Source organism: Rhinopithecus bieti, unplaced genomic scaffold (assembly GCF_001698545.2).
Source record: "Rhinopithecus bieti isolate Rb0 unplaced genomic scaffold, ASM169854v2 scaffold_11110, whole genome shotgun sequence".
In the NCBI taxonomy this organism is placed as follows: domain Eukaryota; kingdom Metazoa; phylum Chordata; class Mammalia; order Primates; family Cercopithecidae; genus Rhinopithecus; species Rhinopithecus bieti.
Window position 1 is genome coordinate 410,169 of NW_016806890.1, and position 23,379 is coordinate 433,547.

The 23,379-nt window shown below is 41.3% G+C and overlaps 1 protein-coding gene across 13 annotated transcripts in view; it reads right to left on the reverse strand.

The window, feature by feature from the left end:
- The window catches only part of CARMIL1 (capping protein regulator and myosin 1 linker 1), a 348,526-nt gene that overhangs the window by 203,995 nt on the left and 121,152 nt on the right, over positions 1 to 23,379 (reverse strand). For all 13 annotated transcript variants that reach the window (XM_017878500.1, XM_017878499.1, XM_017878501.1 and 10 more), the window contains one exon: positions 323 to 373. In XM_017878500.1, coding sequence (XP_017733989.1) covers positions 323 to 373 — 51 coding nt within the window. The remainder of the gene's footprint in view (positions 1 to 322; positions 374 to 23,379) is intronic.

Genomic DNA, 23,379 nt, shown 5'->3' on the forward strand with positions numbered 1-23,379 from the left:
GCACAAAAATCCTTCACTGATTTTCTTGGGATGCCTTTACACAGAGAGAGGGAACAAAGGAGTAAAAAAGATGTTTGTCATTACAGCCTTTAGGTGCTTCTGGGAAGAAGGAAGGAAAACTTGAATGTGCTAAGAGAAATCTGAACACAGCTTAAATCAAAAGTCTATGTAAGTGAGGCGTGTGTGTGTTGTGTTGCAGTATGTGAGTGTGTATGTGTGCACACATGTTTAAGAATGCATGAGTGACTATGCATGAGTGTGCATGTGTGAGTCTGCACTGCGTGAGTGTGAGTGTTGAAGGAAGGACTTCATGAACACCTACCTTGGTGGGGATTCGCGCTGTTACAAGGAAGGCTCGGCATGATGTAAGCACCTGTAAGACAGAAGCAGCAGCATCAGTATGTGCCAAAAAGTGGGCCCGGTGGGCTTTGGTGTTTTCACGGGACTTTAATGATACTGAAGCCTCAGAAGGCCACGTGGCTTGGCTCCTGTCATGTAAGAAGAATTAAGACCTGGGACAGCTTCTTGTTCTCATAGAATTAATTTTAACTTAAAGAGTTCCTGTATCAAAGTTCTTTTGGAACAAATCACAGGTAAAATCTCAAGATGAGAAGCCTGTCAGCAGCCCAAAAACCCAACAGATTATTCAGATCAAGTAAAACAGGTCTCTGTGATATCAAAATGCAGATATATAGTCACAAGTCTCACTATATCAACAGTAAGCTTAATGGAAAAAAAACGACAACTAAGTACTCATTTGCACTTCCCAAATTACACCCACCACCCACATTTGCCCTCTTGCTTTCCATTCTTTGTACTCCAGCTAACAGACCAAAATCAGGCTTATATATATTATATAATATACGTATTATATAATGCACAGAGCGAAATCAGGCTAAGCTTCCAAAAAATCATCCCTAACTTTGCTTCTCAGCTGTGTCTCTCTCAGTCTTAGAATATTTATGGAAGTTTCCTTTTTGATGCTCAGCTAAGAACATACATACAGCCTGTGGGGTCCCATATGCCTATAGGTTCCTTTACTTAGCAGAGGCCCTCATGAATACAAAGGGGCTGAGCTAGGAGTTCAGATTTTGAGCCAGGATCCCACATCCATGAAGCTTACTGCAAAACTTTCCGTTCTGCAACTTTGAGATTTGGGCAGGCCTCATGAGTCTTTTCAATAAAGAAAGAAAACTCCAAGGCTTCTCAAGTCCTGATGGGAGAATTGCCCTTTTTTCATTTTCCAAATAACTTCCTTGTCACTAAGCCTGTATTTAGCAAGTGGTGCTTATTTAGCAAGTTATGCTTATGTGCTACTTTAAGAATGCTAGATTAGAACAAAACTGTAGAAAGTCAAGAACACTGGGACCTCAGGTTGTTAAAGGACTTATCCAAAGTCAAACAGCTTTACCCAGACACAACCCCGGGCTTGAACAGCTAAGCTGAGCACAGAAAAGGAATCAATGCTATGCCCCTGTGGCGTGCTTTATGCCTTTCCCTAGTCTCCCAACTCTGAATAGAAACAGTGCATTTTCTATAAAATCTTTCTTTGAATAATCATATGTCGTCATGATACGGGATAATTCAAGTCAGAACTATTTACGAGACAGATGAGAAGAGAAGTAATCTGACACTGGCTGGGAGAGTGTGATATGAGCAGGTGGGGAAAGCTGAGGGAAAAGACAGAGCCCATTTCAAGACCTTTCACCCAAATGCCACCATCACAGTTATTCACAGGATCAATTTTTACCTGGTATCATTTCTGCAGCTTGATTTTAGAGTTGGCATGCCCTAGGAAGCCACTAATAAATGACTGCTAAAAGTGTAGGCAACAAGTGCCTTCTCAATGCTACAGGCAGTGTGTCAGTCTCATAAAAGTGTGGGTAACAGATGACGTCTATCTTTGAATATTCCATATGCTGTGAGCCAAATCACAGCTTTTCCCTGAGGAAGTTATCCTTTTTTTTTTTTTTAATACCCTCCTAAGGCCTTGGGGGCAAGGAAATGGGACAAAGCACCAGGCAGTAGAAAGGAGAGGGACAGGGACGAAATATGGCCAGGATGAGTGCGTAGAGGTCAAGTGTAGCCCGGTAGTAGCAAGACTGGCTACATAATCTGTAGGGACATTGTTCAAATATGATTAAGAATTTCAAGATGATAACAATAAGGCATTAACCCAATTCAGGGAAATGATGAACTCACTTCAAGGTCATATAATTAGGGGAGAAACAGAATTCACATGCTTGGGATAGAAAGCATCCTGTTTGTAGGGCGTCCAGCTCTTTCTGTTTGCACAAGATGTTTCCAGTTTCAGGGCTGAGAATCTTGCATCCCAGGAAACTGGGACTGTTGGTCAAGCTACTAGCTTGAATTTTGGAATCAGAAAGACTTACATTCAGATTCTGGCTCTGCCACTTTCTGGCTGCATTTACCTGTTAATGCCAAAGCCTGTGTCCTTAACCACCACACTATATCTATATGTTACTACTCAATCGTGACTCCTTGTGCTCTAGACGCTGGCAGATGTGTCCTGTGCAACTGCACAGACTGCAGGCCATAAAGCTGTCCCTGAGTCATTGCTACTCTTTGTCAAGCATTTCCCATGTGCCATGAATAGGTGAATATCTTGGAGGAGAGTGGCACACTTTAATCCTCACAACAAATATATCTGATGTCATTATTCCCATTTTACAAATGAGTAAACTGAGACTCAGTGATGAACTCACTTCAAGGTCATTCAATGAGAGCAGAAATCGTTTATAAAAGCATCAGAGTTCAAAAGGTTCTTAAGAAGAGTATAATTGAAATCTTACAGCTTTGTTAACACCAGAACCGATGTTCTTAACCACCAGGCTATATTTACATGTTACTACTCAATCCTGCTTCCTCATGCTCTAGCCCCTGGAAGATCAGTTACAGTGAAGGTAGGAAGGGATAGCCCCGGGCAGCCATGACTGGGAGAGAGCCACAAAGCCCTCAGCTTGAAGGAGTACCTTTTTCAACATTCCAACAGTTTTTAAAATGCTCTGTTTAAATCCAAGTATGCCCTGGAGAACTGAACTCTTCTGTCATCAGCACTAGTTAATCTTTGGCTAATACAGCAGTACTCAGGGAATTAAGAGTTTGCAGGCCTTTTGCTAAAGGGCAAGAGAGCATTTTGTTGCATGAGACACACAGGGTTGGATAACAGGCATCAGATAATCAAAAGAAGCATGGCAGTAATAAAGAAGAATTTGGAAAGGGAGATAAAAGGCACCAGAGAGAGGCTAAGCTTGCACTGCCATTTGCCTAGGTCTAGGGAGCGGAATCCGAGATTAGAACTCATCTCAAAGGATGAAATCTTCAGCTTCCCTGAACTAAGCTCCACAGTGCATCCAGCACCTTCTACTCCAGTTTAGTACCAGCATATGACCCCTCTTTCAAATACTGCTCCTCCCCCGTAGTGGAAAAGAAAAGAAGTAAGACAATAATGCTGACAGCCATGATCATAAGCATGGCTATAGGAAGCCAGTTCCCTATTCTCACCATTTCTCCCTTTTTATTATTTACAAAGCAGCATATACATTTCTCTCTCCCAGGAGTACTGTATGATCAATCCCCAATCTTTCCAAAAAGCTTAGGTCCACAAAACCTCTGCTTAGAGGTGAAATAACAGACAAATCCTAAAACTCGCATGCCAGAAAGTTCCCAATATCACATGGTCAAAGACCTAAAATTCCCTGAGTTTGTGTATAATCTGACAGCAGGTCCAGAGAAACTCATCATCTCACAGCTAGTCAGTGGCAGAGCTGGAACTAAAAGCTGCAACTCCTCACTCTCAGTCTATTAACTCTCCACTCTCACCTAACATGAGCAATAAGGTTCAAGGCCAAAAGCTACAGATAGGAACGTGTAGCCTCTTCAGTATGCATAAAAATATATTTAACTCTGTGAACTTTCCTTCAAAGGAATCCAGGATCCTTTCACATAGTAATAATTGCCAGTACCTGTTGAGTACACTGTTCTAATAGGTTTGCATATGTTACCACATTTAATCCTCACAGCACCCTATAAGGAAAACACTATTATAATCCCCACTGAAGAAACAGGCACATAGGGATTATGTAATTTGTGCAGGTCACCCAGCAAGTAGGTGGCAGTTGGGATTCGAGCCTGGATGGTCTGGCTCCAGAGACGGTGTTTCTAATGACTTATACTGGCTGTCAAATCTCACCTTTCCAAAAAACAGATTCCTCAATAGTCCACACACATGGAAACACAGATGAGTCATGGAGCTTTAAAGCCAGAAAGAAGCAAACATGTAAAATGACTAGCAGTACAATGAGAGATGTTTGGATATCATAAGGAAAAGGATCAATCCCTACTGGTCTGGTGTCTCCTTCTGTCTCTTTCTATGCACTCCCATCATCTGTTAGTCTCTATCTCTCTGAATTTCTCTCTCATCTCTGTTCTGTATCTGTCTATATGATTCTACATATGTATCTTTCAGTCTATCTGTGCCTCTCCTCACTGGCTCCCCACCCCTCCTTTGACCCCTCTCTTTGCTACTGCTGCCAGTGTCCCCCACACCCCACCCTATCTTGCTCCATCTCCTTTCCCTCTTCCAGAGCCCTCCCCCACTGCCTTCATTCTGCCCTCCATTCCCCAGCCCTTTCTCCATGAGAATCACTTGAGAACTTGTTATTTTATTTATGCCTTTTGCAAGACAATAGACACCAATCACAGAAGAAAGATCGCATTCTGGAAAAGTATTTCATTTGTAACACAGTTACAGAAAAATGTGAACAAAGTATGAACCAAACATAGATACCTTTTGACATCATTACACAATAAGCACATTGGTAATTAAGTGATTACAAGGTCCCCTGTGTGAATCCAATTAATAAGTCTTAAAAACTAATCTCAAACATGCACCCAAACAACTGAAATACATCAGCAATCACTAGCACAAGGAACCAGCCGGCCATTCCACTCTTTGACAATTGTTGTACTTTAGGGAATAACTCTCCCACTACCAGTGGGGGAGTGGGGATGGGGGATGGGGAGTGGGTAAGGGACGGAGTCAGGTGACCTGCTTGTCTTCTCTTGACCTGCCCTTTCCAGAACAGTCACCATAGGAAGTTTCCAGAGGCCACTGACATGGTATGAACTAGGGTCAGAATATTTAAAACAAGAGGAGAGCTGGGCGTGGTGACTCACACCAGTAGTCCCAACTACTCAGGAGGCTGAGGTGGGAGGATCTCTTAAGCCCAAGAGTTCGAGGTTACAGTGAGCTATGATGGCACCACTGCACCCCAGCCTGGGTGACAGAGCAAGACCCGATCTCTACATCTCTACAAACAAAAAAGAAAATAAGAAAAAGGAGAAAAAAGAAACCAGAATGTTCATATGGATTCACCTTTTGAATAAAGATTAATTTTGTAACTATAGATAGACATATGAGGATCTAATGATCATATCTACCTTCACCCCAGCAATAATAGGGTTCATGATCTGTGACCCTCTGTGTCAACTCCCTTTCTTTAAAAGTATTTTACAGGCAGTGGAAGTACACAGTGTCCTTCAGAAGTTGGATACAGATCAAAATAATTTGTCTGAAAAGAAACACATCCATAAGGGAGCCCAAGCTTTGAAGGAAGACTGATAAGCCACAAAAGCTTTGTGCAGGATGGTCCCGTTTCTGGTGGTCAGTGAAAGCCTCCAGAGGCACAAAGAGTTCACAGAAAATGTGGAAGGGGATAGGGGTTGGAATAGATGAAACCTTCCAAGTTTTCCTAAGACTGTACCCACTTGTGGGTACAACGGGGCAGCAATATTTTAAAGCAAGAGTGAAAATTACAAATACTACTGTTACAAGCCAGATTGTGACTCTTGTTTTATCAATACAAACTGAGCCAATTAATGGGGCTGCATTCCTACTAGAAATCCCAATGAACTCAGTCTCCCAAGCTCTCTGTTTGGTTCCAAAACTGCCCTAGGATTTAAAGCTTCAGAGGATTTATAGTGCACACACATGGTTTCTAGCAGGGTCAGGGGCAGTCGCATAGGACACATCCTCTGTGACTTACCAAAAAGTGTTTCCTGATAATGAATACTTCTTCAGCGCTTGGGATGGGAGGCATCCTGCTTATAGGGTGACCAATTCTCTGTTTGTACAAGACGTTTCCAGTTTCAGGGCTGAGAATCTCGCATCCCAGGAAACTGGGACTGTTGGTCAATCTACTAGCTTGAATTTTGGAATCAGAAAGACTTATATTCAGATTCTGGCTCTGCCACTTAAACCTAATAGATTTTTGTTGATCTCTAGAGAGTCAGAGATTACAGAATTACAGATGAGCAAACTGAGGTGCCTCATACAAGAGGTGCTCAAACAAGAATATTCCTCTGCAGACTGTTACTGTTGTGTGGATTAAATAAGATACAAATGCAGATAAAGCCCTACCCCAGAATCTAACATGTCTTTGCTAAATACCAGCTCTTCTTAAAACTTAACTAATAGCATCTTAGATTTAGTTTCTCAGAGTAAGATTAAGTTGTTTCACCCCACTGAATTTTTAAATAATTGTTTTTGTCAAGAGAACAAAACAGACAAAAAATACAAAGATACTGAAACTTCTCCTAGGCTGAAATTTTCTGTTCAATGCACATCTTTGGCCTTGAAGGAGAAGAATTTTCTTGCAAAGTTAAAAAAAAAATTAGGGTGCATCAGATGGAGTATGTGTGCTTAGCCAAGGAACCTTCACCACAAAGGGTAAGCTACAACTTCCCTCCCATCTCCCCTGGGAAGGCCCATTTTTCCACTACAGCCTTAACATGCAAACCACATTTTCAGCCTCTGTAATGAATTTCCTCTGCCTTTCATTGAAATGCAAGCAGCAGCCAGTTCCCTCTGAGACTTCTTGGTTCAACTGCTAACTTTGTAATTTCACTTAGAAACATTTATAAAAGTCCTCCTTACTGTTAAGACTCACAGTTTAGCAGAGAAGTCTACGTTTTCTTATGGAGATGACATGGAGGTCAACTATGGAATCTGCTTATTGCACACTTACTAGAAACTGAAATAAATAAATACCATCTTAAATAACTCCATCGCCTAAAGCCTGCTGCAGCACAGGCAATCCATACATTCATGCTCTCTAAATCCATATTCTCTCATACAGACTATCAGGAGTGCCTTTTCTTTAAAATTGGACTCTACATGCCAAACATTCAACAAACGGTCTTACACCCCTGAAGCACTCTCTAATTTGCAAGCAAACTAAATGATGAATGCCGTCATTCCCCTTCTTAATACTTTCCCCTTCCAAACTCCCAGCTCTAAGTACATTACAGATAAAACCTCATTAATCCAAGACATATACCTAGGTGAGGGAGAAGGGCAGGTGGTGAGGCTCATTATCACCACTGCAGAGAGTTATAAGTGGCAGATGATAAGGGACTTATGCAAGGTCACCCAGAAAACTGAAGGAGAATAAAACCACTCCCCTGGCTTTGAGCCTCCTAACACCATACTCAGCTATGATGAACACCATCCTTTCTGGCAGGAGGACGCTTCACCCAAAAGGAACACCAAAAAAGTACAACATTTTAATGTAATTCCTGACCTCAAATTCTTTTTAAAATTAGAGTTTCACTCTTCATGGGCAGCTGTGGGATACATTGATATTAATGGTTGTGCCCCAGTGAGGCTATACAGTCTAGTGTAGGGATTGCAAACTACAGCTTATAAGCCAAACCCAGCCTCTTCCCACTACCCCCCGCAGAGTTTTATGGCTCATAAAACCCAAGATATGGTTGCCGACCCCTGGTCTAGTGGTTTAGAGAACAAACTGTAGAATTAGACTGCCTGCGTTTGAAACCAAGCCATGTATATTTAATATATACATGGCTCAGAGCAAATTAGTAAACCTTTTCTGTGCCTCAATTTCCTCCTTTTTTCTTTAAGATACAGGTTCTCACTCTGTCACCTACAGTGCAGTGGAATGATCATAGCTCACTGCAGCCTCGACTTTCTGGGCTTAAATAATCCTCTGGCCTCAGCCTCCCGAGTAGCTGGGACTACAAGCATGTGGCACCATGCCCAGCTAATTTTTAATTGTTTACAGAGATGGGGTATTGCTATGTTTCCCAGGTTGGTCCCAAACTCATAGCCTCAAGCAATCCTCCCAGCTCGGCCTCCCAAAGGACTGGGATTATAGGCATCGGCCATCAAGCCACTGCAACAGGCCCTCTTCTCTTTTAAAATGAGAGAAATATTTCCACTTCACGGAACGATGAGGGTTAAATGAGTTAATATACCTAAAGTGCTCAGAAGAGTGCTGGCACATGAGAGGTGCTACATGGTGTCTGTTATTGTTATTTATATTTTAATATCATAATAAAATTTTATGTCCATAATGGTATTAAACCAAGAAGAGAGTTATCGAGATTTAGCCTGAGTCTGGCCTCAAGTTAGCCAAGTGGCCTAACCATGAACAAGTTACAATCTCTGTAGACCTTACTTCACCCAAATTTAAAATAAGAGGTTTGGTTGAAACAGGTCTCAAAGTCACCTCCCTACACCTGAGCCCATGACTTACACCCTCTCTGGGATTCTCTTCTAGCCCCACTCTTTTTGGGTGGACTTCTAGGAATGACAAGCCCCCAGTAAATATTTGCTGAGAGGAATTAATTCCCCCTTAGGTCTCTGCTCCCTGGACCAACAGGTGCTCCTTCAATAGCAGGGCAAGAAGTCACTGAGTTCGGTTTTCTATTCTGATGTCTAGTTTCGGAGGAAATCTATGTACTCTAACACCTGTGCAAATCCATTTCTTTTCACCTAATTCATTCCTTTTCACATTATGTAGAAATGGAATGTTTACATACAGTATGCCAGACACAATCACTTCATTCTTTCCAAAGTCCCACTATTGCAAGTTGCAAGGTGTTATCAAAGCATAAAAGAAACAAACATGTCTAATGTTCCCCCACAGGTGAACACAGGGGCCAGTACAGATCAGATCCTCTTTTCAAAGCACCAGCTGATACAGAAGTCTGGAATCTCCCATAGTGATTCTGTTAGAACAATGTGTTTTAAAGTCAGAGTAATGACACATATTCTTTAATGACAGCACTTTAGCAGTGACACACAAACATGAATGGGCATCTTCAAGTGGTGGCAGGATGATAATTCTTAGCATGAGAACAAGGGTTAAGATGAATGAAATACCCAGCTCCAGGCCCACAGGGTCCATGAGGATTTTGTACTAAGAACTCACATGTGGCAGAACTGCTACCCAGGCCTTCAACTATTGAGTGAGCAGAGAGCAGAGGACTCACAGGTCTGCATAGGGCATGTGTGCTAAGAGACCTCATCTAGTCATCACTGTCATTTTTATGTTTTAAATAAATTCACAAATAATAGAGTCACAGTTATTCAGGGAATACAGAAAAAAACATAACTATCAAGTTCATATTAACCTAAGTAATTACTAAAACTTCTGCTTCTCCAACACAGGGCCAGCCAGCCTCTTTTAGAACACGTCCATTTGAGACTCACTAGAACCCAATTCTAGCTAAAGATGAGAGAGTTAAGAGGGGTCAGGGGATATGTGTGCCCTTTTCCTTTATTTTACAGATGAGGAAACAGAAAGAGTTAAATTATTCCTCTGTGCCTATTAGGGCTCATTCTTAGTTTCAAGCAACAGAATTTTAAGAATAAATAGATTTACTTAAAGGAAATGGAGTAGTTCTTGTAATCAAAAGAACAACAAGAACTCAGTAGAGACAGAAACCAAATCAACTCTAAAGATGAGAGAAGCAGGGACTAATAAGGAGTTCCTCTGGCTGCCCTTGTGGAACGAATTGACTCCAATCTTTTACTCTCTAGCATGATCCCTCTCGATTCAAAACCTAGGAAGCAAAAGTCCCCTGTCCTGGGCCTGGCACCCAATCAAGACCACATGGAATTACTCAAAAGTGGAAACAAGTGGCAGCTATGGCCTAGTGACAGTGAGCACTGGCTCCAGGAGTCTGGGTCTGAATTCCTGCTAGACCACGCACTACCAGCCATGCAATCTTGGGCAGGTAACTTGGCCTTCCATACCTCTGTCTCCTCACCTGAGATAATATATGCAAAATACAAGTACCTGGCACATGAAGGAGTCCAATAAATGCTAAATGGCAGAGTTGGAATAAGAAATCAGTTTCACTTTTCCTTTACTATAAGTCTATTGCCGCAGTCCCTCCCCAAGCCTACATTTCAAGTTGTCTGTGTTTCCTGGTCTTACATTCTCATCTTCTCAAGCCAAGGAAACACAAATGTTACTTCTTTCTCCCTCCTTTGTTATATTAGCATTTTCATCAAATGAAAAAAACACATACTTTCTTTCCTTCTCTCAGAACAAAGTTATAAAATAGTTTCCCACTTTGTAGAAAGGTGGTTGCCATATGGCGGCGGGAGGGTTGATTTAGATTTAACACCATTACATACATAATCAGAGAGATAGTCTTCATTAAATTCAGAGATTAAAAAATAAGGAAAGAAGGAGAATAGAAGATTTGGGGTAATCACATCAAGAAATTAAGGTAGGTATATAATTTGCAGCAGTGCTTTTCAAACTGAGGGTTACAACCCATTGGTAGGTGGTTAAATCAATTCATTAGAGTTTAACGAGCATATTAATACAAACTGACTAAACTGAAGTGAAGAAGAAAAGAAAGCTAAGGCACAGCATGTAGCAAACATAAGCATTATTTCATAAAACTTGTTTGAGTGATGTCAGTACGTACATGGTACTCACATGCAAATGTGTGTGTGCACACTTCTCGAAATCAATATAAAATGCATGTCTCACTCTGGATTCAGGTTTTGAAAGTTTGATAAATACCAGCATATGGTACCATATGCACCTGTAAGCGGGATCCACCATGAGGCTATAGAAGAGGATGAGGCAGCTGGTAAGATGGCAAGAACATGAGCTTCAGAGTCAGACACACTCCAGGAGAAATCTCAGCTTTGCCATTTTGTGGACTGAGAGGTATTAGGCATGTTGCTTGCAATCTCCAGGCCTCAGCTTTTTCACTTCTAAATCGGTGACAATCTGTATCCTAGTGTAAGTACTAGAGATAACCTATCAAGTGCTGAGCATACAGTAGATACTAATATAAAAAGAGCCATAATAATTGTCCTTAAACTATAGAATATAGCTCTGAAAATGATCTACAGGGACAAAGGTGTGAGACCTACAGAGATAGTGTGCAAATTTACTAGTTAGAAACAGAGCCGAGCCCAGAAGCCCGGTCTCCTGGTCTCAACCTTGTTCATAACACATCATCTTCAGCATGTGGCTTGAGTCAGTGCAAGAGGCAGATTACTCACATAGTAACTATAACCTATTTAAGAATTAGAAGAGAATTTCCATTTCTATATGGTGATGGGATAAACTTTGGTATAAAGGAAGAATGGCCTTTTAATCCAGACCAATTTAGATCAAATTACCAACTCCTCCATTTATCAACTACCTAACCTCCTAAATTTTATTTTTCTTACCTGTAGAATGGGTATGAAATAGACTCTGTTGGACAGTTGTGGGGATTAAATGGGATAACATGTAAAAAGCCTAGTAGTACTGTGCCTAGCACTCTCCTAGACATGCTGAACTTCATTCATAAGTGATGCTAATATCTGGCTCAAAATTTTTTTTTTTTTTTTTTTTTTTCTTTCTATTTTATGTAGAGACAAGGTCTCACTATATTGCCCAGACTGGTCTCAACTCCTGGGATCAAATGATCCTCCCACCTCACACTTTCTATACAGCCCCAACTTCTCTTATCCGAGGACAATACGGCATCCAATCACACAGAGCACTAGGCTTTGAAACTGCACCACCCCAGTTTGAATTCTGGCCACACCACTTACAAGCAGGCATGATTTTGAGAAAGACCTCTGAGTGCCTTACTTTCCTCATCTGTAAAATATGGGATCACAATACATACCTCACTGGAGGTTGTCATAAGGATTAAAGAAGGTAATACACGCAAGGTGCTTAGAAAAGTGTTGGCGATAATCAGTGCAAGTCATCATTAATCCCTAAAGATGATGATCAGGAAGCCTTTTAATTCTTAGGCCTTCTTGTTCACTCTGTCACACCCTGGGCCATGTGAGTTATCGCTTGAGATTATACCATTTCAAAGGATTTCTAATTCAGGCATCCCACTCTCTGCCCAAAATCTTTTTTTTTAAAGAGATAGTGGGATCTTACCCTTTCACCAGGCTGCACTGTGGTGCAATCTCGGCTCACTGCAGCCTCCACCTCCCAGGCTCAGGTGATCCTCCTGCCTCAGCTTTTCAAGTAGCTACTACAGGCACGAGCCACCACACCCAGGTAATTTTTAAAATTTTTGTAGAGATGACGTCTACATCGCCCAGGCTGGTCTCAAACTCCTCAGTTCAAGTGATCCTCTCACCTAGGCCTCACAAAGTGTTTGGATTACAGGCATGCACAACTACACCCGGCCTTCACAATCCTTTAATTTCTCCTCAAAGTGTGATCCACAGGCCGGGAGAGGCTGGCATGACAGGAACTTGTCAGAAATGCAGAATCTGAGGCCTCAGCCCAGACCTGCTGAATTAGAATCTGCATTTTACTAAAATCCCCAGGTGATTCACATTAGCATTACAGTTGGAGAAGCACTCATAGCTAGTTCCCCTATTCAGGTACTCCCACTACCCTGTTCATTGCCTCCTGACGCTGCCAGGTCATTCTCCATCAGCATTAACCTATCTTCATTTCACTGAAACTCCACTGAAACCATTCCTCCATGTGTTAATGTCCTTAGCCTTCGTATTCCTTGTCCTTTAATTATTCCCACAGAGTAAAACCTCAATCTTGGCTGAACTTACCTAGCGGCCTATTCCATGCTCGCAGTGGTAGCTGCCAAGCACAGCTGGAGAACTGATCTTACCCAGCAAGCTGATTCCACTCCCTTCATCTGGGAAGATGACTTTCCCTCCTACTTCACACAGAAAACAGAAATTTTCAGAAGGGTATCACTTACTTTCCCACTCCAAACCTCCACAACTGCCTGCACCTGCAGCTGTATCCACCCCCTCCTCTTCCTCTCCTTCTGAAGTGCTGGAGATAAATGCCCATCCCTTCACATGGGCTCTGGGTTACATCCCACCTGTCTTCGCAGTAACCTTAAGCAACTAAATATGCTTTCCCTTCTATTTCTAAATATCCAAACATAGAGACATTTAGATCTAGAGCTATATGCCTGGATCCTACACACCTCTTGCAGGTCTCCTCTGTCTCTACCCTTTGAGCCCAGCTTCTCAAAAAAGGTATCCATACTCAGTGTCTTCATATTCCTGCCTCCAATGCGTTCATCTAGTGTTCAAAATTGGCTTCTGTCCCCACAACTCCACTGAAATTGCTCCTGCTTGAGGTGCCAATCTTGGTTGCTAAATCCAACCTCATGGCTGCTAAATCCATGCATTTTCCAACCAGATTTCTCCTTAGCACTGGGCATGGCCCTGCATGCTTGATGTTATCGTTTCCATACATTTTCAACTGGTCTCTCTCGTTATTCCTAGTTGAATGTCCATTCCCCACTCCCTGCTACCATTCATTCTCTCTCATGACTTCAGTCCATCCCAGATGACTCCCAACTTTATGCACAGCCCAGATCTCCCTTCGATCATCAGATCTATTGATCTAACTTCACCTGTATGATACTCCAACCCTTAAATTCAGCATGTCAACAACTAAACCATGATCTTTCTTTCAAAATCTCCTCTTCCCACAATAGGTCTGGCTCAGGAACAAGGATGGTCATCCATATGGTTTCTGAAGCCAGAAATCCAAGCATTGTCCCCTTCTCTTCCTATCTCAGTCATTCTCCAAGTTCAATGCAGTCTACCTCCCTAAATACCTCTTATATCCATTCACTTCTCTCCATCTCTACTACGATGATACTATTCCAAGCCACCACCATCTTGTTCCTGGACCACTTGTAATAGCCTTCTAACAGATCCACTCTTGCCCCCTCAAATCACCTGCTCGTGTAGGATCTGAACATGATCTTTTAAGAACCCAAGCATTATTATGTCCCTTCTCTGCTTAAGCTCTTCAGTGGCTCTGCACCACTGCACTGGCCCCTGCCTCCACCTCCAGCCTCACTTCAACCCAGCCACACTGGCCTTCTGTTGCTTTCCCAAGAGGAGGGCTCCTGCCCTACCTCTGCTTTAGGTGCTCTCCCTTCCCCCTCTTGCTTTACCTTCACCTGGATCATGCCTATTCATCCTTCAGGTAAAGGACTTCCCTAAGAAAGTCCAGACTATACCAGGTCTCCCTATTACATACTCCCACCGTATGTGCACATTTTCTTATGAAAACTTATCACAGTTTTAATTAACAGTGGGATTACATATTGAGTATCTACCAGCCCCATTAGACCACAAGGTGCCTGGGAGCAGGGACCACATCTGTCCCATTCAAAGCTCTATTTCTCAGTGCCCACTACTGGCACAAAGTAGGTGTTCAAATATCTGTTAAGTTAATGAATGCAATAAGTTTTACTGATCTTTCTCACCCTATTTCCACCTCTGAAAATTCAGGAGTTTAGAAGCAAAAAATTGCTACAGTCTGTGAATCTGAGAATAATTCTGTTCTGCCTGTTTTATTCTGCTGCCTACCACATAATTGACACATCCTTCCTGTTTAACAGCCATATCCTATAAGGGAAATACCTAAAAATCTGTTGTTTGCAGTTTACCCACTTAAAACGGATATGCTAGCTAATTCCCAACTCACCTGCCAAAAGGAAAAGAAATAGAACAATAAAAAGATAGCCTAGTAGAGGAAAGGCATAGAAGTGTCAAGTGCTGACATCCCTGCCTTTTGCCTACTGTGTTCAAAGAACTTCTTCATTCACAAATTCATTACAGAAAGAAAATGTTCCAGTTCCAGAATTCTGCAGCTCTTACAATCTGGGAATGTCATTTCTAACAATGGATGTAGGGTAAGCAAAATCCAATTTAATAAAGGATTTCAGGTATCCGATGACTTTCTGGATCTTGATTTTGCCCTTGATTGTGCCAATAGGACTACAGGGCTAAATCCACAAAACTAAATAATTAGTAAAGGGTGGGCCAGGGTACTGATGAGGCAGACTTTATATGAGGTATACAAATCACCATATATTATTTCAGTGGCAATGAATAAAACAACTCAAACATAAGGCGGCCCATCTTCTAAAGCCAGGGCATATAGAAAGGGCATGCTCAAGGGAGCAAAGCTATTTTTAAAAATAGAGAATATTTTCTTTCTCAAAGCTTCAGGTAAAGGAGAGCAGCTAGTGTTTCGCTCAGGGAACATAGAAACATCTCTGATTTACTCAAATAACTCCATCCAGTACTTTGACAAACATTTCAAAGTTTCAAGACAAACATTTCAAAGTTTCAAGGCAGTTTTTTCAGCCAAACCCAGTCTTCACACAATGGGAGGAAGTGAAATGTTGACGGGTTTAGTCATAAACACTGCTGCTGCTCCACCTTTCAATATATAAATTAGCAACCCAGGCTCTCTGCACAGCTGTGCCTCCTCCGCCATGCCTCAGTGGGAACCAACAAACTGTAAGTGACTCCTCTGTCTTTACTGCTACAGATCCCTTTCCAAGCTTTCCCTTCCATTGCACTTTGCCAGAAACAGGGTGGTTGCCCCAGTTTGGCATTAACCACTTCCTAGCATGAAGCAGGGAACACTGCACCTCTATTATTATTATATTTTTGAGACGAAGTCTCGCTCTGTCACCCAGGCTGGAGTGCAGTGGTACGATCTCGGCTCACTACAACCTCCGCCTCCCGGGTTCAAGCGATTCTTGTGAATCAGCCTCCTCAGTAGCTGGGACTACAGGTGTGTGCCACCATGCCTGGCTGATTTTTGTATTTTTAGTAGAGATGGGGTTTTACCATGTTGGCCAGGCTAGTCTCAAACTCTCGACCTCAAGTGATCCGCTCACCTCGGCCTCCCAAAGTGCTGGGATTATAGGCCTGAGCCACGACGCCCAGCCTCTATTATTTTTAAAGCTCATCACCCCTCCCCTCCTGAGGCAGCAAACTCCAGGCGGGTCCTTCACCCACGGTCCCTACCTCGTCCAAACAAACATATACCCAAAGCGGCCCTGCTCCAAAACCCATAAGATCCCTTCTTGCCTCCTTTGAGAATGCTGGCATGGTGGCAAAGGACTGGCCAGCCAGCAAAGGGACCAGCCAACACGGGAAGCCCGAACTTCCTTCTCTCAGAAGCTGTCCACAGACAACTCCCTGAAGCCCTGGTTCAAACTCCCTTCTATGTAGCTCCTCAAGTGCAAGCAGGAGAGAAACGGAGGCCCCTTGTTGAGTCAGGCAGAATGCAGAGCCTGAAACCAGAGTAATCTTAGAAGTGGTGGGGGAGGCAGGGTTACACCAGAGGATGTCTTCCTGACTCTCTATCTCTTGCTAAAATGAATTTCAATTAGATTAGTACTCTTTGTTTTCAAACACTGTCATTAAATATTTGAGTAATTCTTTCAACCAATAATTACTGAGTGCCTACCTTGTGGTAGGCACCAAGGATAAAAAGACATAAAGCTCTGCCTTCAAGCAGCTTATATTTCACTCAAAGGAGATTATACAGGAAAAATTAGTAAAACATATGGTATAGCTATGGTGATAAGTGCTATGAGAAAATGTAGTACAAAAGAGAATAGAGAGTGCTTTGGGTGGCATTTTTAAATAGCTTGGTGAGATGTAATTATGAAGTGAGGTTGAAAAAGATCTAAAGGCAGTAAGAGAATGAACCATATGGCTATCTGGGATAAGCATGGTCCAGGCAGAGGGAATAGCAAATGCAAAGGCCCTGAGGCAAGAATATGCCTGCAGCAACTGAAAAAAGAAAGAAGCCTTGGCTTGAAGGGAGTAAGCGCAGGGGAGGTCAGAGGGGTGGTAAGGTGGGGATGAGGGGAGCCGGGAGGTCTATGAGGCTTTATAGGCTGTTGACTACACTTTGTTCTGACTGATAATTGTCCTGAAGGCCAATCTCTGACTGCCATGTTGCAAGCAGACTGAAAAGTAGGTGACAGAAGGAGAGTGGAAGCAGGGAGCCCAGCCAGAGGCCAACGGCAATAGCTTGTGAGAGATGGTGATGGTTAAGCCACAGGTGTTAGCAGGAGTGCTGAGAGGTGGTCAGACCGGATATACACTGATGATGGAGCCCACTGGTTTTGCTGATGCAGTGAAATTGGAATATAAGAGAAAACTAGTTATTTTGCTAAAAGTAACAGTTTGGTTTACACCCATGAAATAATTACATAGCAATTCAATTTAAGTGACTCCTGGATTGGTCTAGGTACTGTGTTACCTAGGTAAAGTTTAAAAAAAAAAAACTTTTTATGGAAGAAATGTAACTTGAGGAAAGAGCTGGTTCCAGAATTTTCCAAGTGTTATTCTGAAGATTATCAAATTATGTTTGTCCTCACTAGGGGAAAAAATGATCTTCTGGAGTTGTGCTGTACTGCTCAACCACCACCTTCACGCTTTAATAATTTCAAATGTATATTGTAAATATAATACCTATAAGATATAACCTGAGAGTCTATTTAAATTCTAAAAAGCAACTTTGGGGAAAGGGGGAAAAAGGACAATGGGAAAATCCTTTCTCCTTTTCTCCATTCCCCTAGAATAGTGTTCTCTCACAGAACTTTCTGGAAATGTTCTGTAGCTGCACATTTGGATACAGGAGCCACTAGCCACGATGTAGCTACTAAGCACTTGAGGTATGACTAGTGTGACTGAGTAACTAAATTTTTTATTTAATTTAAATTAATACAGCAATTATGGCTAGCGGCTATCATATGGACCATACAGCTCTAGAAGAAGAAAATATTACTATACAGTAAAACATTCATGAATCATACACTACATTTTCCTCTTAAAATTGAATTATAAAGTAAATACAAAATAGATTGGCAAAATCAGAAAGCACATATTCTTGTTTTTTATTATGCCCTAGAGTTATCACCTAATTCTCCTATTCCTACATATATTCTTTGAAAAGAAATAGTAGCTGGCTTGGTCTTAACAGTTTTAAACACATTTTCTTGGTTTTGAATGCAATTCCAATATCTTACAGGCCGTCATTCTAACACTGTCATTCAAAATGAGATTTTCTTCCTTGATGCATGTTCAACGCTAATATTTTAAATGTCACATAAAAATAAAGATAGAAGAGTCTTATTATAACTGAACTGCCCTCCTGCTTTAAGTTCAAAGTGCTCTCTGACATCAGGTATCTCTTTTTTTTTTTTTCTCCCAAGATCATCATGAATGAAAGGGCTGGTATTAGTTTAACCATTTTCAGTTGAGGAAATCAAGACAGAAAAGATTAATGACAGTCAATTTCACAGTGTAAATCTATAGCTTAGTCAGAAAAGAAGAAGAGAAATTAGGAAGGCATAAAAAGGGGAATTAACTGAAAATGAAAAAAGAAAAACGACATGCAAATCTTTGGTTGTCAAATTCATTAGGCTGAGAGCTAGGTCTGAGAAATGCGGATTGATGAATAGAGTTGGTGGCATTGTCTGTCCTTCTGGCCGTCTGTCTCAGACCTTCCACATGTCCCAACAATGTCCCTGAGGTCTGGCAAGTTGCTGGCTACACAATCGGAAGGTGAAGAGGATAAGGCGGTTTAGTTGGGATCGATTAGTGAGGTGGCTGTCAGTATTATGGGGTTCATTTATTCATCAGCAAACCCTACCAGATTCAAATGACAGGGCAACATTTGTGAGTAATCTCCTAACCCGACAGCTGGAGAATGAGCTTCCATTAATCTTGCTTTGAAACACTCAGGCTAACCCTAGTTATATCACTGAATTGCATGACTCAAAAGATTAATAAGGCAATTCGATGAGTTTAGAGTTGATCCTTGAATTCATCAAATTCCTTCTTTGAAAATGAAGAAACTGAGTCCCAGGAAGACTGTGACACTTGCATAAGAACACAATTTTCTTCACTTTACAACCAAGCGAGCTTGAGTTCCTATGTCTTGTATAAGCAAACATAGGAGCTGACTATCCTTGCTTTTTACTCCAATATATATACACACATAATGTCATATACACATTTTATATGTGTGTATCTATATGCACATACATTTTGTGTGTGTATGTATATATACATACACATTTTGTGTGTGTGTGTATGTGTGTGTATATATATAAAACCTTTCTTCCAGGGGGGGATATTAAAATTAGCAATTTCATCCCTGAATAACATTATTAACTAAGAGCTGAGACATAACAACGTTATAAAAGCAAAGGTGAAACAAATGTAAACCGTCAAAATAATTCAAAACTGTATAAATATTATTAGAGCTTGTGAAATAAGCATAAATATACTAAATATGTTACATATGGAGATAAACGTACCATACAATATTTAGGAAAACCCTAAAACTAGAACTATATCATAAATCTAAACCAAGTATGTTAGCTATTTAATAATGAAAAAATATTGTTTTGCTTCTTAGAATTTAGAAAGATTTCTTAAGGATGGCTTGGTTAGCCTGGTCTTCTCAATGAGTCCAGGCAAGTCTGAGCTGATGGTTCCCCTCAGTGAGAGGAGACATTCAAACAATAGACAGAAGCTTTATGTATGTTTCATGATGACACTGAAGATTCTAGGGACAACTGGTTTTTGAAGTGCTAACGTAGAGAAAGGCAGACTTTCCTCTGCTATCGGTTACCTTCCTTAAGAAGGTTGCCAGCTGTGTGACATCACTTGGGTAATCATTCTGATGGCCACTATTACAGAAAAACCCATTTCCTTCTAAAATGACTTTGTTTTAGTTCCCCAAGTTAGAAGTTTTTAAAGGAGCTTTGGGATATGAATGCAAAAAATTCCCAGTCTTAATTGCAAACATTTTTTTGGCCAATACCATTAAGCACAGCTGGTGGGGGGATGGATATAATCTGTTTATTTCTCATCTATAGAGCATTTTACAATAAAAGGTGATTAGTAAAAATTCCATCATTATGCTTAAAAAGTCCCTCTGATTCCCTGGGAAACTCATGGAAGGAAGACTGATTCTAATTCTTCCAAATCATGCAGGAAGGAAAAGCATCCAGGAAGATGCACATTCATCTAAAGCACAGAAGATAAGGCAGTCAGAATGGGCACAGGGAGAACCAGGAGCTGGGTGTGGACTTTGCTTTATAGGCCTTATCCCTTTTCCCTGAAAATGCCAAGTGGGTGCACCACAGATTGTGCTAGGTTAGCATGATTTACATGGAGATTTTAAGGTAAAGATAGAGAACTAAAGACAGAGAAGAATTGAGGCTAAGGACAGAAATGGAAGCTGCACAGATGTACTGCATGGATTCTGTAAGTCAGACAATACCTACAGATGTAATTGTAAGGTGATGGTACAGCGCTTCTCAAGACAGACACGCCTGGGCCAGCTCTACCATTTACTAGCTGTGTGATTTGGAGCGAATTATCAGATCCCCTACACCTCACACTTGGCTGTAAAAACACACAATGTAGTATCTACCTCCCATAAGTGTCATGAAGATTAAATAAGAGGATGTCTATAAAAACTTTTCAGCACACAGCCTAGCTAACAACAGCTTAAAAGATACTATTTATCTAATGAGAATTAAAATAACAGTCATAGTTCAAACAGTAATAACAGTTCTCTGAAAGGCTGAGCTAAATACTTTTAATTCCCTTAACGTATCAGTAAAGCAACTGAAATTGGAAATAAAATTTCCTCCAGGCATAATTTGATTTACACGTTCTCTAGCGATTACATGAAGGCCCCACACAGAACAGGTTCTATCCAAATCATCCCTCCACATTCATTAGCATCATTTTTGAATTCAATAAGTTAAACAAAACTTATATTTTTCACTTCTGAGAATGCCTTAAGGCTTAGTTTGATATCTGGTTTTAATGCCTCTGATATTTTTGCCAAACTTGACCAATTTGTAACCATTTCCTGAAATCTGCCTCATATCCAGTCACCAAACATACAACCATCCACAACAGACTTAGAACATTCGGGTCTCCTATTAGCTTCCCCAGTCAAAAAGACCATGACTGTTGAGAGTCTTCTCTAATGCAAGGGTTGCATCCTCACCTGGGCAGGTAGACAACCACATTCTGGCAGAGCCAGACAATGGGAAGTCCAGAATCCTGAGCAGAAACACTTGGAATGACTGTCATAGTAGCTGTGCAGCCCCTACCATCTGTATTATACCTGCAAAACCACGGGCCTAAGGCCTTTTTCTAGCCACAAAAGGCTGTGCATCCTGGATCGCTTACATAAGTATCAAAAGGTATCCTTCCAGACACCTTCTTTCCACACACAAGTTCCTAATAGCTCTTCCTTTTCTGAACCACCTGTGAGTGGAGAAGAAAAGGGGGAAGTTTTTGAAATCTGCTGTAAACCAGAAGTGGCAAGGCACTTACCTTATCACATTTAACCCCGTGAGGAAGGTACCATGATTCTCTTGTTATAGATGAGGAAACCAAGACTCAGAGAGGTTTATAATAATTTAACTTGTCCCAACAACATTGATAAGAGTTAGAATTTGAACCCTCAATTATCAGCTTCAAAAGCCACATTCCCTGCAGCACCCCATGGGGTAAGCCTCTCCCTACTAATGCTTCTCATCAATACCACAGACCAGTTCTTAGGGCTCATATCCTCAGTTACATTATTTACTCATAAAAGTCTTCTCATGGGGAGCAATAATTTGCATGATTCTGGAAGGGCTTGTTCATGTCACACTTCACGTAGCAAGGTGTCTGCTATAAAGAAGACAGTTGTCTGATCTAAATCTTCTATTCCCATAGCCAGAATATAGCCAGCCTCTGTCCTCTGCATATGATTATCACATAAACAGGACTTGCTAACACCAAGCTTTGAAAAACAAACTTCTTCCCACCCACTAACAAGCTAGTTGGTAATTAAAACCCACATTGATTTATCACCATAAGCACTTTACACAAGAAACTGATTAACTAGAATCAAGAACACTCATGACACACCTGTATGTGAGACCTTTGGGGGAGAAGAGAAATATCCATTACTTTAATATACTTGCTGATTTCTCTATTTGTGAGTTTTCATCACTGATGATGTTCCTTTGCCACTGGTCATCAAAAAGGCTTATCATAGTAGTGAATTCTGAATACAAACAAATGAATTATCCCTAGTTGAGAGCTCTTGGTGGAAGCGGTCCTAGTCATGACATCACTGGGTCTTACTATAGGACGTACAAAATTCCACCCATATCAGAAAATAGAAAATTACCTTGTTCATTAATTTTAAATAGTTCTTCACCCAGTTGTTTCTCTTTTGCAGTAACCCAGCATTCAGAGATACGGCCCCTTTTCTAATTCTTTAGAAACTGTAATCTTTTCCCCTCTAATATTCTTAAATCCTCCAAATTTGCATTAAATAACATCAATATTAAGTGATAATCCAGAAAAGATGTATCTCCTCACTGCATGCACATGCACACACAAACACAGAAAGCATGTGCTATTTGAATAAAAATAAACCTAACTGTATTTTAAATCTATGTATATGTTAAAAAGCTTATTTGCCGGCCGGGCGCGGTGGCTCAAGCCTGTAATCCCAGCACTTTGGGAGGCCGAGACGGGCGGATCACAAGGTCAGGAGATCAAGACCATCCTGGCTAACCCGCTGAAACCCCGTCTCTACTAAAAAAAATACAAAAAACTAGCGGGGCGAGGTGGCGAGCGCCTGTAGTCCCAGCTACTCGGGAGGCTGAGGCAGGAGAATGGCGTAAACCCGGGAGGCGGAGCTTGCAGTGAGCTGAGATCTGGCCACTGCACTCCAGGCTGGGTGACAAAGCGAGACTCCGCCTCAGAAAAAAAAAAAAAAAAAAGCTTATTTGCCCAATTTTAGATGTCTAAAATTAAGATTTCACATTTCATGGAGAACACTTGTTGAGGGAGGATACCAAGATGAAGATGATTAAGACACTGTCCTGCCCTCAGGCTAACACTCCAGAAAACGGTTTGCAGGCATATTTACAGCTAAGTGCCACAAAGAATTAAACCTTCTTAAAGTTCTTTCTAGCTCAGTCATTTGAACTTCTTTTCCCAAAAAAACAAAAAAAAGGGAATTTTAGACCAATATCCCTGATGAACATCGATGCAAAAATTCTCAATAAAATACTGGCAAACCGGATTCAGCAGCATATCAAAAAGCTTATCCACCATGATCAAGTGGGCTTCATCCCTGGGATGCAAGGCTGGTTCAACATTCGCAAATCAATAAACGTAATCCAGCATATAAACAGAACCAAAGACAAGAACCACACGAT